At 33.3% G+C, this 19,213-nt stretch overlaps 1 protein-coding gene across 1 annotated transcript in view; it reads left to right on the forward strand.

The window, feature by feature from the left end:
• Window positions 1–19,213, forward strand: part of LOC111642263 (myotubularin-related protein 8-like) — a 101,336-nt gene that overhangs the window by 30,211 nt on the left and 51,912 nt on the right. The window contains exons 3-4 of the mRNA XM_023388585.1: window positions 3,102–3,218; window positions 14,736–14,898. Coding sequence (XP_023244353.1) covers window positions 3,102–3,218; window positions 14,736–14,898 — 280 coding nt within the window. The remainder of the gene's footprint in view (window positions 1–3,101; window positions 3,219–14,735; window positions 14,899–19,213) is intronic.

Raw genomic sequence — 19,213 nt, forward strand, 5'->3', positions numbered from 1 at the left:
AGTGTTGTTTCTATGATGTAGGGTGTCCGCTTTGTGTTCTTTGATTCTAGTTACTAAGTTGTGTTTAGTGGACCCAATGTAGACAGACAGCAACAGACCGGAAGTCTGTTGCTGTCTGGAGCGTCTTTTCCGTTCCTAAGCCAATCGAATATTGTGGTGCACCTCCTAAATGCCAAGCGGACATTCTTTTTCTTGGCTATCTGGTTGTATATGGCCTTAATTGCCAGGTTGTATGTGATTGGTATGTACTTAACCAGGGAATCATTGGAATGAGAGGTGTTGTTGGATTGTTGTTGGAGTACCTTGTTGTTTATCTTGCATAAGACGTTGTGATAACCATGTTGTTTAGCTATGTGCTCTATGCGTCGCATTTCAGAATTGAAAGCTGATTGAGATGAGGAATGTGAATATGCTCTTTTGATTAGTGTGTTGAATGCTGCCATCTTATACTGTGGTGGGTATGATGTTGCAGGTATATACAAAGGTTGAGCAGTTGATTTATGATACACTTCTGTATTCAGTGGCGGCCTTAGGGGGTGGCGACCAGGGAAATAGCCCGGGGCCTCGCTCTTGGAGGGGCCTCGCGCAACAACCAAGTAGAAAAAAGTTGATATTTAAAACTTTTTATTTTATCCTTGGCTATTAGTTATAACAATAAAATAAATTTAATTTATAGTACAGTATATATTAATATTAATAAGTGCCTACTATTTCAATTCACATACTTTGCACAAAGGACAAGGGCCTCGCAAAGTTCTGCCGCCCAGGGCCTCGCAAAGATCTGCCGCCCAGAGCCTCGCAATGGATAAGGCCGCCGCTGTCTGTATTGATGGATGATCCTTCTATTTTGATGTTAATGTCTAAGAAGTGCGCTTGGGTAGGGTCGGCTTGGTCTAATTCCACCATTAATCCATAGGGATTATTGTTGATGGAGTCGATTAGCGTCGAGATATTTGGGATCTTCTTCCATAGAATAAGGATATCATCGATGTATCTTTTGTATAGAAGAATGTGTGGGAGTTGAGATGGTAAGAATTCCGATTCGAGTTTCCTCACCACGATCTCGCAGAGGTCTGCTGCGACTGGGCTTCCCATTGGTACACCATGTTGTTGTTTGTAAGTGACTCCGTTGAATCTGAAGAAAGAGTTGTGGCAGAGCAGATGTGACATTTCTAGGATGTCCTGTTGTAATGTGTTATCTCGGATCATGTGCATGAGCATATCTCTTATGGCACAAAATACCGATGGGAGATTGATGGAAGGATATAAAGATTTGAAGTCTAAGACAGTTATGAATTTCGGAGGTGTCGATATGTGTTTAAGGATGTTAACTAGGTCCGCCGATCTGGTTATGGTGTGTGGGTATCCGTCCAGTTGGATGGATACCCACACATCATAAATTTTTTGGAACACAACGTTCCAAAAAATTTTCCAAAACAACGGTTAATTCTGGAAATTTGAATTCATATAGGAAATTCCGTAGTGCCTGAAGATGAACCACATTAGGTTCAAAAACGTTTGCAAAGTCCTCTGTATTGGAGAAGAAGAATGGCGGTTACAGGCAGTGAAGTTGGGTAATTTATCTATTCCGGTGTTAAAATTTCTGTATAGCTTTGATGTTGAACTAAGAGAATTGTTTGATACTGATATGTAATAGTTATTAGAACAGGATGGAATACATAAACTCTTAGAAGACATGAAGTTATAAAAATATATTTATGAATAAGCTGTACCAGCTTATTCATAAATTTATAACTCGTGACAATAAAACAAACACCATTTATATTTACTCCAGCAGATAGCATTTAATGGAATTACAAACGTTTTTAGCGGTATTGTGGTTTCCTCAGGTAAAAAAGCAGTTCAATCAGCTTTTTTATCTTGAGAAAGCTTCTTAATTCTGCCAAAATGTTTTTAATTCCATTAAATGCTATCTGTTGAGTAAATATGTACTGTGTTTGTGTCAAAAGTAGATTTTAAAGATAGGAAAGTGAATTTTTTAAGAATATAGAAAAACTCTTGTTATTTTCAGTTTTATCAAAGAAAACCTTCTGAAAATTAAAACAAAGTTTTCTTGTAGAATCTTTGATATTATTATTAGTGTTCTCTATTACATATCTAAGGGTCAGTGATAACAATTTGAAATGTTATGCAAATGAATAACAGGAAGATGTTTAGAACTGCAAATCTTAAAAATTATTTCTTCATTAACCCTTAATGTAAGTTTTTCTCGAAAGAAATGTGCAATAACACAACACTTTGCTTGAAAGAAGACTTGCCATGATGCACACTTTGCTTGATAGAAATGATCTAAAAAGAAAGCAGTTATATTTTATCCATGAAAATTGTTATTGGAACATAATTGTATAGAGTATTTACACGTACAAGGCCAAACAAAACAGGAGTTAATCAAAAACAATTTTACCTTCTTTTGCATCAGTACACAGTGATTGAAACTGATTGTTAAACTGATATACATTACTTATGTCAATATACAAATGTCTGCTTAATATAATAGGTCATCATCTACTATTGTTGCTATTGTTGACAACCAAGGACTGAAGGATTTTTTAAATCTGATTTTTTTTACAGGTGTATAGAGGCTGTGAATGATCTATTATCGGAATATCTTTTTAATTTTAATAAAATTTTTATATTGTAAAATATAATGTAGACCAAATTAGCTAATGTATGAAATGAAAGGTTTTTTGGGTAGAATAAAATATTAATATTAATTTTATTAAATTTAAATTAATGAGATTTGGTGATTTTATTTGTTTGTGTTTATTTATGTAATTTGTTCATTTAATATTTTTATATTTATTTTACCTGTATTTTATACTGTTATATATATTAAACTATCCTTATATGAATTATGACTTGTTGTATATGTATATATCTTTTTATAAAAAATTATTTTGCCTTGAAATTTGTAATATGCTACTTCCTTTAATATTTATTGCAATAAATTTATGCTATATAAAATATATAAAAATATTTAATTTAGTGCTAAAGAAAGCCATTAATTCAAATGTTAACTTGTTTTTAAAACTTAATAAAATTATTAATTCCAAAGTATTTATACTTTTTTTGTTTTCTAGGTAGAAAATGTTCGAATGTTAGATCGTTTCAATAACAAGAAGACTTCCGTAGGAACCTTGTACCTGACGGCAACTCATTTAATATTTTCTGATCCCAAAGGAAGAAAAGAATTATGGGTTTGTTTTTCAATGAATACTTTTTTAAGTAAATTAAAATAAAATTAGAAATGAAATATCAATAGATTTGAATAAGTAGCATAGAATTAATGTAATAATTACAGTAGTTGTTTTCTTTACAGATTTAAACATACAGATTTTCATTATACCAACTTTCTGAAGTGCTTTTAGCCTACAGGGTAATTCACTAGTAGTGGTCAGTAATTTTTATCTCAGAAACCATGGATATACATACAAACATAAAAGAAAGACATTGGCCGTACACGAAATGTTTAGCCGGCAGAAAGAGAGTAAGGGAAAGGGCAGGGGAAGGAGGAGGGAAGAGGAGATAGACAGTAGAGAAAGGTAGGATCCCTTTGAATGGTGTACATAAGGCTTCGGGGGACTATGGCCTCACAGCTTTTAGGCTGCGAGGCCATAGTCCCCCGAAGGGTCTAAAAGAAAACCCGTATACAGTGAACACCAATGATTCAGTGCCACCACAAATAGCTAAGTGTAGAAGTTAGTGCCAAGTGGCTGTTAGTAGAAACTGAATAAAATAACTAACTAATAAAACTGAATGCGATCGCAAATCTTAAAACTACTTAATTGACAGATAGTACAATAAATACACGACAAAACAAACATAGCAAACAAATACATGACAAACTAGACAAGATAAACAGACCGACAGAGACAAATGAGAAAGACCCCAAAGTTTTTATTTTTTATTTTTATTCTATTTTTCAAACATTAACGTACTCACTAACTAAACTAACTACCACAACTTAGGATGAACCTAACCAGACGACTAAAGCTAACTAACCCTAATCTAATTTAACCTAACCTATCGTAATCCAACTGGAAACCAAGCTAAGAGTCTCTAATCTAACTTACAGCTAGGACTAACCAAATTTAGAGTGAAAAAAGACAGAGACAGAAAATAAGAATTAAAATACAAAGTTGAAAGGCAGCTATATATCGACAGTTGAAACAAAGCAAGGGAAAGTTAATTGCCATCTGTGTCTCTGGATTGAGTGCTTGCAAGAGCCCCAAGGGATATGAATGTGAGTAGATGATGGAGCATTGTATGTGTGTGAATGAGTTGGTGCGGGTTGCAAGGCCAATTGTACTCTTCAAGAATAGCAGCTCTCATTAAGCTATCTCTAATGTGATTGTACCTATTGCATCGAAAACTAAGTGAAGTGGTGTTTGGTCTTCCTGAATACCACAGTCGTATTGTGGATTGTCCCCAAGGTCAAATATATGCAAGTATTGCTTAAAGTTGCCGTGTCCTGTAAGTAGCCGAGTGAGGGTGTAACTAGGGTAAAAGTTGTGAAGAATCGTAGTAGTGTCAACATTGGGGATGAAAGTGCAGGTGAGAGCCTACCAGTGGTGTCATGGTCTCAGTTGTCTTGCCAGAGAATGAAGATTTGCTTCTTGATGTGAGTGTTGATGTTTGAGGTAGGAATGTAACTGAAAGTACTAGTGACTGAAGACTTTGCAGATTGTTTGGCGAAATGGTCCGTGGTCTCATTGTCGAGAACACCTGCACAACCTGGGTCCCATTGGAAATCTATTCTAATGTTGTTATCTAAGTGTCTGAGAATGTGGTGTATGAGATGGACGAGTTTTTAGTGGCTATCAGACTTCGCAATCCTGTGTAAAGCTACCCTACTGTCAGAATAAATGCGATAGTGTAAGTACAGTCGAGTGTCGATTATCCGAATGTCGATCAACTGAAACATTGGTTAACTGAAAGTGTTCCAGTCGGACTATGTCGTGCTGAATTGAACGTTTTTGATACTAGATTAACTTCTAAAGTATAATTTTTTTGTTTTTATATTTTTCAAAATATTTATTTTGTTTGTATAAAATAAAGAAATAATTTTTAACGATACAATAGCCACGATGATTATTATAAAAATTTTCGTTAGGCTTAACATTGATGAAAATTCAACATAAAGTGACATGCAATGGAGAAAAATTTAAACATGGGATATACTAATATACTATATTAATAATGTATTTTTCCATACATAATCAGTTATCCAAAAAATCGATTTTCTGAACAACCCCAGTCCCCAATTGATTTGGATAATCGACACTCTACTGTAGTGTCTTTTTGTCCTTTCTATGCCTAATGTGAATTAAGCTCATATAAATAGCTAAAGTTTCAGCCTGTGCTATTGAGCAGTATGTACCTAGACGGAAGGAAGCATTGTGAAGCTTGCGGCATAAGTTGGAGTAAACTACAAAAGCAGCACCCACATCATCACCCATCTTGGAGCAGTCAATGTAAATCCTAAACATGGGATGATCACCTGGGAATTTACTACATTATCCTGAAACATCTCTTTTAATATTTTATTCTGCCTCCATTTCATGTTGAGCATAATACTTGCATGTAGAAATGGATGATGGGAAAACATTGACATAAATGTAAGCAAACACTTGTTGTTCCATCATCTTTCTGCATTGAATGACAGTACCTATATACAAAAACTGAAACATGGAAACTTGAAATATGGCCATCTGTGTGATAAAAATGCTATTGAAAAATGTTGCAGTGTCAATTGAATTTTCTTATTTTAATTTCAGTTATACCAGTAGTAAAAGAAAACAAAAGACATATTTGAGTGAGAAAATATTTCAAAATAGATTAATTAATTAATTAAAGTTAGGGATAACTACATGATTATAAATACTGTGAAGATTGAGTGTTGATACAATGCTCATTTCCGCTTTTCCATTCTTTCCTCCTCAGACTGTGAGGACCTCCATGCATCCTCTCCGAAATTGAGGTTAAGAATGAGCAGTTTCTCTTTTTCCTTTGGTCCTGTCGTCGTTCTCTCTATTGATGTTTCTCAGAACAGACCCCTCCATCCTTACAAAAGAAGGATTAGAAAGGGATAGAAAGTTCTAGAAAGGGAAGACAAGAACAAAGGAAAGACATTGAGAATTAAAATTATCAAAACATGTAAATTTTAAATAATATATAAGGCTAGCAGCCACAATACATTTTGCTGTAAGTAGACTAATTTGACCAGTTAATATTTTATTTAGATAATAAATGGAACAAATCTAGGCATGCCAACCACTATAGTTCAAATGCATTTGTTTCGTGTGATATCCTTCCTATTGGTGTTATTTTTGTTTTGCTTTCTTTTCAGAAAATTTTCAACTTCTGTAGTTGAAGTAGTTGTAGTTGAACACTACAGAAGTTGAAAATTTTCAAATTTATATTTCATTAATTTTAATTTTCTGTCAGCTTTGACAGTAAAACTGATTTTCATTGATAATTTTTGTTTCTGCATTTAAGTACTAGGCTTCAGTCTCTTTTCCATGCTGTCTCAGCTAAAGCTCTGGTGACCCTTTCCCTTTTCCTCTCTTGCAGTCATCCCTGAACTCCTTCAATCTAGCTCTCAAGTTCCTACTTGCCACCTCTGTATAACACATTTTGTTCTTGCTTTTCTTTGTTGATACTATATAAACTCTAGCTTTATCCTGTAACTTCCTCTTTCCTTCATTCCTCAACAATCAGTTAAGGTGTTATTTCTTATATATATATAAGACTGAGACTCCACTAGTGTAAAAACAGGCGTAAAAACCTTCTCTGTAAAAACTTTTAATCACGTGACCTATTTGCATTTGTATCTGAATTGCGGTGGAGATCCTGCTAGCGAATTTTTTATGGTGACGGTACTATCGAAGTTATAAAGACAATGATTATATTCTAAGGGGCCGTCCATAAATTACGTAAGGGCGATTTCGGCCATTCTAGACCCCCACCCACCCGTGTAAGAAAAAGTAATATTTTCTTTTTATCCCCCCTCCCCTTCCTATCTTACATAATATTTTGGCATGATTTTATAGAAAGATTTTAAATTAACCAAAAAAATTTTTTTAATGAAACCCTAAACACCTTAGGTCCAAAATATATAATTATTAACTAGTTAATTAATATGTACTAATATTTATAAAAGACTTTATGTGAACACATTTTAAAATATAAAAATTTAATGAATTCGAATGAACAATTTATTTTAAGAACTTTATTTTTTAATTATTAACAATATTATTATTATTATCATCATCATTAATCAACGTCATTATAATTGTTTTTATATTAATTTTAATGTTCGCAAAAGACGCAAAAAACTTTGTCAGATCGACTAGCTTGAGCATGTGTAAAAGAAACATCATACAAGATAAAACAAGAGAGAATAGAAAGAAACTATATTCCGTTGCCATATTGATTACATCTTGGCTAAGGCCAAGAAAATAAACTACATGCTGCTAAAATGTGTTAGGTGCACTTGGGGACTAAATAATAAAGCTTATAAAACTCTATATAATGGGGCAATACAACCAATGCTACTTTACGCGGCCTCTGGCTGTGATCATGTAACTAATAAAAGTTCAGTAGCAAGTAAATTACTCTCTCTTCAAAGCCAGTTTGACATCAGAATTTCAAAGTGCGGCAGAACAGTTTTTACTAATGCCTCTCTGATACTAGCGGAGCTTATTCCTTTGCCACTATGTATCGTAGAAAAGGTTCTAAACTACTACATCAGAACTACAAACGTCAAGGCTCAACAACAATCTCTACTCCTATCTACGGCTGTTCATACGCTACCACATTGCAATTACCCTACTATCTCTGATCATCATCCTGTGAACAAGGTTATTTGGTGTCATCTGCTTCCTCCATGGATAATCACGCAGACATTAATATCTTCACAGATGGGTCCAAAAGTTCACTTCTTTTCGGCTCAATTATCTGTATCTTCATCCAAACTGACATATTTTGCCAAAAATATGTTAGAAGGTACAGATACCTCCAACATACCTCCATCTATTAAGCTGAAGAAGATGCCGACTACCAAGCTGTTCAGTGGGCCACTTCACTACCAAACGAAACTCTGTCTATCAACATTTACAGTGATTCTCTGTCTGTCCTAAAAGCTCTATTAAATCCCAATTGCAATAGCAATAAAATCGCATATATCCAGCACCATATTAAAAACCATGTAAATAAGATAACTTCTATATTTGTTCCTGGCTATACTGGCATACTAGGAAATGAAAAAGACGACTTTGAGGCTAAGGACACTGATTTGGACTACATTCGCATCCCTCTCTCACGTAGCAGCCTTAAAAATTATATTCGTAACAACGTTATGCAAAAGTGGAACCAGTAAAAGTAGTTAAGCAGTAAAACTGGTAGAATAACAAGACTTTATTTTCCTAGTGTTGAATGCAGGTTCTCATCACTACTTAGAGATTTAACGTTTGCTACTGCTCAACTACTTACTGAGCATGGTAATTTTAGAAGCTACCAAGCGATGTATAACCGGGCAGAAACTGCTCCTTGCTTTTGTGTATAGAAAACCTAGACACCGTCGACCATATGATCTATCATTGTCCAATTTACGATCAACATACACTTATTCTGAGATTAGAAATTTTTACGCTTGGTTTCGGGTGGCCACGTCCACTCGATAAGCTTGTTCAGAAACCACTATTTCATGCTTTTTACAATGATGTTAAAAAATATGGAAGAAAAGACTATTTATAATTTCTGGTTTTACATTTTAGTTTTCACTGAAAGCCGAATACTAATTTTATGTTTACTTTGTATCATGCATTTTGGTTTATGAATTCTTAGTGTTAAACAACCCAAAGGAGTGGTGCACTTATTCTAATAAAAAACAAGAGAGAGAAACCACCGCACGGCCTTTCTCCCATGACAGAAAATGTGTAGAGCGTAAATCTGTTAGCGTTATTACTCTATCACGTCACACGAGACAACCAGCATTCTTAATCGAAACTGCCAAATTGAAGCCAAATTCAAAACGCCACCACTCAACGAGATCAAAAAATAAAAATAAGAATATTACGTAAGATGAGATCTATTACCCCCCTACCCCTGAGTAAGAAATAGTAAGAAATCCTTTACCCCCACCCACCCCAAAACACCTTACGTAATTTATGGACGGCCCCTAAGAGTTTTTTCTGTACTATAATTACAAATGTAGTAAAAATAATCTTTTTACATTCATATATTAACTTTTATCATCATATTATTAAGATAATATACAGCATTTATAAGCTTAGCTTTTATTATTATATACTCCTCTAAATTGAAGGATTTTCCTTTGGCCATCCATATTGCATGTTTTAGGCAAACATTATTATAATCGGGATACCTCTTGTTGTAGATACACGAATACTTTTGGATGTTTTCGATAAATCTTTCTACACCTATTCTAGAGTAGCCACGAGGGAACATATACAAAAGCTTGTTAATACAAAAGTGGACAGCACGCCGACTATTTAATAGAATAAACTTTTTATCATACAGGTGTTAATTACCAATGACTGTCATCAGACCGACAAGTGCTTTCGACGCTAATTATTTTCGTCTTCTTCAGGCCGTTAAAATGGTTAAATTCCTTTTTTTGGTTACAAATAACTGACCGTTCCAAGCGTTCTAACGTATTGGAATGGAAGCAATAATTTACAACAAAAACACACGCGGTTGTAATGCGCATGTGCTGTGCGCCTCCAAATTACGGAGCTAGATATGTTGGTTTAGAGAACTATACAAACTGATCCACAAAGGGGGCAAATCAAGTGTGGGGGTGTTGCAGGGATTTAGTTTGTTGGTAAGGAGGGCCTCCCAAATATATATAATATTTCTGTTATTGCACTGTCTTATTATGGCCACCTCGTCCCACAACGGGGTATGTTGGTGTTGTAATACCATTTTAGCGAGCTCAGTTTCATTCTTGCCTTCCCTGATAGAATACTGATGTTCCGTAATACGACACGACAACATTCTTGTTGTCGCGCCAATATATTGAGTGCGACCACCCGACATGCTGTCTAATGGGATAGAATAAATCCCCGATCTTTCTAAAATGGAAGTAGGATCCCTGTCATTGGACAGCAACCTCCTAAGATTTGGCTGTGGGGAAATTGGCAAAAATAGGGCATGCTGCCTAAAAATACGGCAAATATGAAGAGTGACATGACCACAAAATGGTATTGCGGGAAGGGCTATTGTGGATTCTTTTGGGAGATGCAGTGTAGTAGGAGGAAAAAGCAATCTTTTTACTTTGTTTAAGATGTAGATAAATTTAGCACTATTGTAGCCTGCCTCATTTACCGCACAGTGAATGTTATTAAGTTCGGTATCGATAGCAGCTTGACTGGAAGATAAAAGAAAGGCCCTCCTAATTAAAGGTGTGATTGCCGCATTGATGTAACGTTGTGGCTGGTATGCTGTAGCGGGGATTATGGGAGGTACATTGTTGAACTTGTGGAATACGGAATACATTATGGTATCCTGGGATTTAACAATTTTTAGATCTAAGAATGCTATCTCATTTTCTTTGTCTTTTTCCCAGGTAAAATTAATTGTGGTATAAATGGTTGCGAGACAATCTTTGAAAGCTAAGAAGTCTTCGTGGGTGTCCTGCCAGGCTATTTAATTTAAATTAAATAGCCTGGCAAGAATTTAACTGTTAACGGCCTGAAGAAGACGAAAATAATTAGCGTCAAAAGCGCTTGTCGGTCTGACGACAGTCATTCGTAATTAACGCCTGTATGATAAAAAGTTTATTCTACAAAAGCTCGTTTTCTGCCATTTTCGCACTGTCACAATGACCTAACTTTCACTGACTTCTGATTGGTGGATGGTACCATTTTACGGCCATATTCATGTTGAAAGTTGAACACTGCTCAACTCACTTTTACACTGGTTTTATTACCTGTTTGGACATAAAATATCATAGTTATGTGATTAAAAGCTTTTAAAGCGAGGGGTTTTATGCCTGTTTTTATGCTAGTGGAGTCTCAGCCTAACTTTTTTCTAATCTTTTATTAACATTTTTTCTTACTTGTAATGTAACCAGAAACCTTTTCTCCTCCTCCTCCTCCTCCTCCTCCCACTTAAAATCCAAGTCATATTTTCTGTCACTGCTATATTGATAATCAAAGATAGGTTAGAAAGCCCAAAAGTACTAGGATTTAACTGAAATTTATTTTTCTTGTCTTGATCTCAAGAAAACAGGGAGCTTGAACATTCTTTTTTAATTCAAAATAATTTAAAGAAACTTAGCTGTTCTAATTTATTCATAAGAATGATTAGACCATTGATTACATATGGAATAAAAAAAAATCATAAATATGATAAATATTCCTATTACTTGCCAAAAAATGTGTGTGCAGTCTATGCTGTGACAAGTTTTGACTTTAAAAATTATTATTTAGGGCAAATTTATTTTACATAAAACTATACACAAACATGAAGTTGTCAGCATGTTCTGGACATGATGTATAGGGCTTTCTATATAATACAGTCTCATTAAGTTGAAATCACTGGTATGTATGTTTAGATTACACCCATTTTCCTATATACCCTACACCCTTTGATAGGATTTTGATCTTTATTTTCTCTTATATTTCATATGAATAGAGTCAATTAAAATAAACAAACAGCATGGCTCCATGCCAACCACAATGTTAAGCCATTACAACCATGCAACACCATCCTTTTATTAGACACAACAATTAACACCTAAATGCTAATTCCAGCACTGAATGAACAAAAAATTTTAATGCTCGAACGTTTTTGGCCGTCTTTTAGTGGCCCTCTTCAGGATGAAACACACAAAAAACAGTTCTATCATTTGAAAACTTCTAATCGTTGAATATGTTTATTAGTATGGAATGTTACTGTCATTTTGATTGGAACATAAAGAGGTACCTTAATAATGTTTTGAAGATTGGAAAACATGTGATAAAATGACAATGCAAATAACAATCAAATTGTTTTTATTGAACGAATGATGAAACAGATCAGACTGCCCATTACAGAGAACAATTATTTATATACTAGAAGATGAGCTCGGCATTGCTCGAGAAAAAAGTATTGATAGCGAAGATTAATATTATTAGATTATAGACAATCTTACCCATTTTATCGAGTGCAAGAATGTCTCCCCTCTTCTGAGACTAATTAGAAAATTTTTAGATATCTGCTTACCACACCGGGATAACGATAATTAAGATTCACTGCAACCACTGACCAGTGCATAATACCACTAAGTGATGAATAAACGTTTTTGTAACTCTTTCTGGGTTCTTCTTCAGGTTTACTAAATTCGAAAGCTGGATCTTCCAGAATCATTCATAAATATAAATTCAAACATAAAATCAAACATTAAGACGAAGAGTTTGAATAAAGCAAACTTATGCACATGCGCTCTTCATGTCAACTTTATATATGAAGTGCTCCTATACACGCGTGCCACCTATCGTAGTATAAATGTACTATGCCAGAAACCTTCGCCGGAGTGTATTGAACAACTTCCTAAAGTTTCATGTCAATCGGATAAATGGTGTAGTAATGCATGAACGACAGACAACAGACATACATTCATTCATTTTTATATATATAGATATACAATGTCCCCACTCTTGCTCGAACTTCCTGCAACAATTAATTTATGTATAATTTTGCTTAAAACTAAAATAATTACAATTCAACTTAAACCTAATACTATTACTACTTACAACTAGAAAGAGAAAAGGAAGGATGAAGGATGATTGGATAGACTACTGATAGCTTGGGTCGATGGGTTCTGATACTGGGGTATGTCGACAATGGTCGCTTCGTGGATGGTGAATGTCCAATCCGTAAGCATCCAGGAGAATAAAAAAAAAGACAGTTACTCTTAAATAGGTGCTGAGGCAGGTCCTTGACCTTATATGGAACAGCTAGCTTGCTTAGTTTTAATTTCTCATTCCTACATGGTCTATACTGACCCTCTTTCTCTTGTCCTAAGCCTTGTAGCTTGTCTCTCAGTCACTCTTGCCTGGTCTCCTCGGTGGTGAACCCAAAAAAGTGACTCTCGTGAACTCCTGATTTTCCCAGGTCTCCTTCAGGCAGGGACCCCCTTCCTCTCCTTTTGTAAATTGGCCAATCAGGACCCACAAACAGTACAGCTCCTGTCACGTGACAGGAAAGGAGGAGTTCTTATTCTATATACAATTATACAAAAGAAAAACATGGCAGACAGCCACAATGTGTCTCATAAGCTTGGCATGATTAGCCTTATGTATTTGATCAATTGCTGGTGAGTCAAGTAAGTTTATAGCCTTTCCTGCTTATTTGCTCATTACTGTAGTGTCAATGTCAGAAACTTGTTTAAATCCAAACAGCAAAAGAACTGTGGAACACATTAAAATCAGTAACAAAACTAACAAAACACATTAAAAACTAACAAAAAACAACTACTATTCACTGCAAACAAATTTTTTTCCATATACAACGGACTACCTCAGATTTGACTAAGAGAATATAAAATAGAACAGTAAATTCAAATTTGAACAGAATATTTTAAAGTTCAAGCATGTGTAGGTTAGTACATGTCTATTAAGGATTACTGCCAAAGTGAGTTAGGTGAGTTTGAATAACAATCTCCACGCTAACGAAATTGAGTCTGTTTCCCTACAGTTAATTGCCTGTCCAATTTCAAAAGTAATTGCTTTTGAAAGCCTTATAAATTTCAAATTTTTCAAAGTATTTTAGTTGATGTGGATTTATAGAATTATGTAGGAGGCATGTTTTCTCAAAGTTCACATGCACATCATTTTCCAAAGAATAAGTGGCAAGAGCCATGGTAGAGGTGTTTGTTTTAAGGATGTATTCATGTTCTGTAATCCTTACTTTGAGGCTCCTAGCTCTCATGTTATGTACTCCAATGAGTGGTGTAGTCTGTGGTCTTGAATAAGTATAGTATATTAACCCAGCAAGTGGTTCATTTTTGCTTGGTCCTTTTTATTCCTAATCATTGAGAAATTGTAGAAGTTCTTTTAAAGGCAATTTTTGAGTTAGTACATTTGGCTATCTCCTTGTAGATGGAATAAAGGGTCTTATGGTATGTTACCACTGCAAATGGCCTGTCATCAGGCTGCAATCTCACAGCTGGTATATTCTGGCATAGAACAAGCCTTTTAATTAGATTTGCTGGGTAGCCTATTTTTGAGAGGCACAGGAAAGCTGCTCACAGGTGCATTTTCTGGATATACAAATTACAATACACCAAGGACAATTGCTAACAAAAATGTTCCATAAGAATTCATAGTCCAATTTTCATCCCTGCATGATATGTTTGCTTATAAGGTGGGAGCATTTAGGACCCTAATTAAAATAGCCTTCATGCACTGTTTGACCTCGGGAAAGGGAGGAGAAGATGAACACAATGACAAATAATTATCAAAGAAAAGAAATCAGAAAAAAATCTGAATAACTGTAAATATATCTTCAAAAGTACTTTATTCAAACTAACATTGTTGTTTGAAAAATAGAATAATTCAAGAAAATAATGTTATTTTTACAAGAATTATATATATAATATGTATGGCTATATATAATGTATTTATTTATATATTATTACAATACCTACAACTTTTAAAATTTTATTTTATCTGATATATATTTGAAATATATTTCTTTTCTTTCAGATTCTTCATATGCACATTGCAACTGTTCAAAAATTATCTATAACTCCATCTGGCTGTCCTTTGCAGATACGATGCAAAAATTTTTTGTGTGTTACTTTCATTATACCTAGAGAAAGAGACTGTCATGATATATATACCTCACTCTTGCAATTGTCACAACCATGTATGTATTAATTTAACCCCTTCAGCTTTTATTTTTAAAAAATTAAAACAAAAGCTGCTGTTATTTTTCTCATGTTTTCCTTAATATTTTTAAGAATAAATATTTACACTCCCAGTGGTATTTTTATACTTTGTAATCATTCCAAAGCAAAAAATATTCAAAATCCATCAAACCTGTTTTAATTTCTCTCAAAGGTAAAAAATTTTTGAGATAGTATTTTTCAATATATTGGTTCATCTATTAGTTCAAAAGTATGTGCTTTTGTTTTCAAATAAACTGCTAAATTATCATCAGGAGATTATAACTGACTGAGTCTCACAGTTGGAGATTATGCTTTCCAGACCTCTGTCTAATTTTTACTTCCAGAGCTATTAATTAATTAATTTTCTTGTTTATAAATATGTGCTATTGCTGTTTTGTGCTATGATTTCTACAATCATTCTTTCCCATCACAAATTTTTTGACAACTTTAACTCTGGTTACAGACAGTTTCAAAAAAAAAAAATAAATAAATAACAATCTCTCTATATAGGATGTTCATTTTAACATTTAACCAAGTGCAAAAGAGATACTTCCAGCATTGCATGACTTTTCAGCTTTGAATTCAATATTTTAAACATACTGAAAACTACAAATCATTATGATTAGTTAATATGTTTTATTAATTAATGAATGTTCAAATTCTTTCATTTTTTATTTCACTCTCAAAAGAATGAAATAAAAAATGTTTTCCCCCCATGTTGTTAAAAAATGTTTCCCATGTTTTCCCCCCCCTCTTGCAGAGGGGGGAAACATGGTTTATTTGTCTTTAATAGTTGACAAACAATTTTAGAACAAACAGAAGCATGTTTAAAAGGTATAGCTTATCAGGTTAGGTTTTCATTTTTTTTGTACATATTATACACTAAATTTTTTTTTATTTGCTAACACAAGGTGTGTTACCATTTCAACACTTGGCGGTATTCCATCTTTATTTAGTTGATATGGTTACAAGTATGATAACATATTTCGGGGACTGCCTCTCCTCAGTCAATGTGAGAGTTGTTCTTGATAACTTTTCTGGGTGGCTTCCTTTTGGTGATCTTTTTTGGCCTCCTTTGGTGATCTTTGCTTTGATGAAATTCACCATTTCAATTCAAAACAGATTAAAATACATTAAATTGTTAATTTTATATCTATTTGTAACTGTTCATATAAAATTATGTAATTTATGTTATTTCTTAAAAAATCCAACTTTGTTGTCATTGAAATTTTTCAGTTATTTTGTGAATTATTATTAAAAGTTTCATTCTATATGTTCAAATATGTTTGTTCTATGCATTTTATTTTGGAATTTTTCTAGTTAAAAACCTGATGCAGACTTTGTGAGGTTAAAAACCTGATGACTGTGTAAAAGTTCTTGATTGTGTATTAAAAATTTTCATTTGTTATTAATATAAAATAATTTTAAAGGTCTTAGTAAATTAACTCAATGAATAATGTCCTATTTTAAAGTTAACACGACTGTAAAAAAAGCATATTCTTCAGTTGTCATAACAGAAAAAATTTAAGTGTTCTTCTTACAAGCAATAGTTTTAAGTATTCTTTGTATAATTTTACTGGATAAGAAAAGCTATATTGCTAAAATATTAATGCAAATTAGATTGTTTATAATAAAAAATTATTCCAAAATAAAAATATTCAAATAATTTTATTAAAAATAGTCAGTACTTGAAGTAATTGCTTTATCTACTGAACATTTTTATCAAAATAAATGATTTTCATTTACTCTGAAATGTATATAAATATTTTATTTATTTAAATAAGTATAATATAATATAGTTTAAAGCATATTTCATAGTTTTATTTTGTTGTTTAATATTGTGCAATAAGTTTTCCTCATATGGTTATCGCTCTTACATATGAATAAATATTACTAAATTTAGATTAGTGAGAATTACCATAAAAAAAAAAATTTAAAACTAAATAAGATAATGTGTAACAAACAGCTAAAAATTTTCAAATCAGTTTAAGCTTTTATAAACATTGCTACTATATTAAAAACACTCTAAAAGTCTTAAAAATTATATTGAAGACCAATATTATGCAATCTCCTAATTGGTAGAGCATTGTGGCAGTACCTTATAATCATGAACACTACTGTGAAATGATTATTCTTTTATGCCAAATGATTGCTGTAATGCATCAGGCTACTTTTTCTGCTACTACTAATAATTAAATTTCATAATCTAGAATGTTTTGGAAGAAAGGAATTGGCCCAGAGTGGGACTCGAATCTACAATTCCCACATACTGTGTTAATGTGTTGCCAGTTAAACTTTCCAGACACCCTAAGTGATTTCCACTTCTGAACATATTTAATCTTAGATATAACCATCCACAATTACTTCTGGTGTCAACTGGGAATGATTGTCTTATGTCCACAGCCTTATAATCAACTACTATGGCACTCAGCCGGCTATTGGTTTACTCTGGCTATTAAATTTAATTATTTTTGAGATGTTTATATAAGAGATGATACCTAATGCCTACCTTTAGTAACAGATCACTTGAAATTTAATTATTAATAGTAGTGGAAAAATAGCTTGATGCAATATGGCAATCATTTGGCAGTGATTAATAACATTGGGTTTTGAGAGGTTTAAAGAAAGTAGACAGCCCAATCAATTGACAATTGGACTTCCAATTTGGTAGTTGCACCGATATTTGCCTCACGTCATTAGACATCTCAATACAAATCATCAATGATGGTATTCAAATTAGATTTCAATGTGCATGTGGGTAAGATACTACCACTAGTTTTTGGTATAGTACAGTACATGTGACAATTCAATCTAAATCAAATTAATTAACAAAAACCACATTAGTTGACATTTGTGTAATATAAATGACATCCAATAATTTGTATTTAAAGGTGCTTAACTCAGATTAAATAACAAAGATTTATTAATATATTATATATTATAATATTAATGTTCATTATGATATTTATTAATACTGGGCAGCCAGTTAATTAAAAATAATAAATTAATAATTAAAACTCTGGTTTTTACATCAAAACTGAAAATAAAATCAAAATTAATTAATTAATTTAATTGTATAAAAAAAATTACATGTTTCATAGAGAAATAACATAAAGTTTTCCACTTTCACATCCTTGTTTTCCATAAATATACATAAAACATTTTCTATATCGCATCAGTTTTCCATATTGCATGTTTGGGTGTAATGTCTCTTATTGACTTTTTTAACATCAAGGTATTGGATGTAGTTTTCCATGCCAAGAAAACTACATGGACAAGGAATTTCATAATAGAGATATAGTGTTGGAGGATGAGATCCTCAGGTTCGAAAGCACTCTAACTTCTACTGGGGACGAACAAGGAACTTCACTGACTAAGATTGAATATAATGACATGATTAAGTCAAAGCAGAAAGGGAGTTTAATCATTGATGCAGCCAACCACGAAAAGAAAGTTCCAAGTTTCTTCAAACAACACATATTTGCAACATGGAATGTGAGAAGCATGTATGCTGGAAAACTAGACATAATCAAAAGTGAAATGACAAGAATAGGGATAGAAGTGTTAGGAGTCAGTGAGCTTAAATGGATAGGAATGGGACACTTTGATTCAAATGACTTTAGGATCTTCTATTCTGGACATGATAAATTAAGAAAAAATGGAGTGGCTCTAATTGTAAAAAAGAATTTAGTAAATTTTATTTTGGGTTATAAACCAGTTAGTGACAGAATCATAGTCTTGAGGATGCAGGGAAAACCAGTCAATCTGTCAATCATTCAAGTTTATGCTCCTACTACAGAAGCGACAGAAGAAGAAATTGAAGGGTTTTATGAAAAGCTTCAAGAAACAGTTAATAATTTACCAAAAAAAGATGCACTCTTTATTCTTGGTGACTGGAATGCAAAAGTAGGAAAAGAAGAGACTCCAGGACATGTTGGAAGATATGGTCTTGGGAAAAGAAATGATGCTGGGATACGACTAGTGGAATTCTGCATTTCAAATAACCTCTTTATTGCAAATACATATTTCCAATTACATAAACGAAGACTATATACATGGACATCACCAGATGGAAATTATAAAAATCAGATTGATTATATAATAGGTAGCAAGAGATGGAGGAATGCAATCAAATCAGCATGTACCAGACCGGGTGCTGACTGTGGGACTGATCATGAACTCCTTATATCAAAAATATCATTCCATTTGAAAGCTAAGAAAAAAGGAAGGGAAATAATGGGATGTTATGCTACAGATATCACCCCATCTTACATCTCAGAAATAAAAGAAGGT

Source organism: Centruroides sculpturatus, unplaced genomic scaffold (assembly GCF_000671375.1).
Source record: "Centruroides sculpturatus isolate CEXI.00-Female unplaced genomic scaffold, Cexi_2.0 scaffold1442, whole genome shotgun sequence".
In the NCBI taxonomy this organism is placed as follows: Eukaryota; Metazoa; Arthropoda; class Arachnida; order Scorpiones; family Buthidae; genus Centruroides; species Centruroides sculpturatus.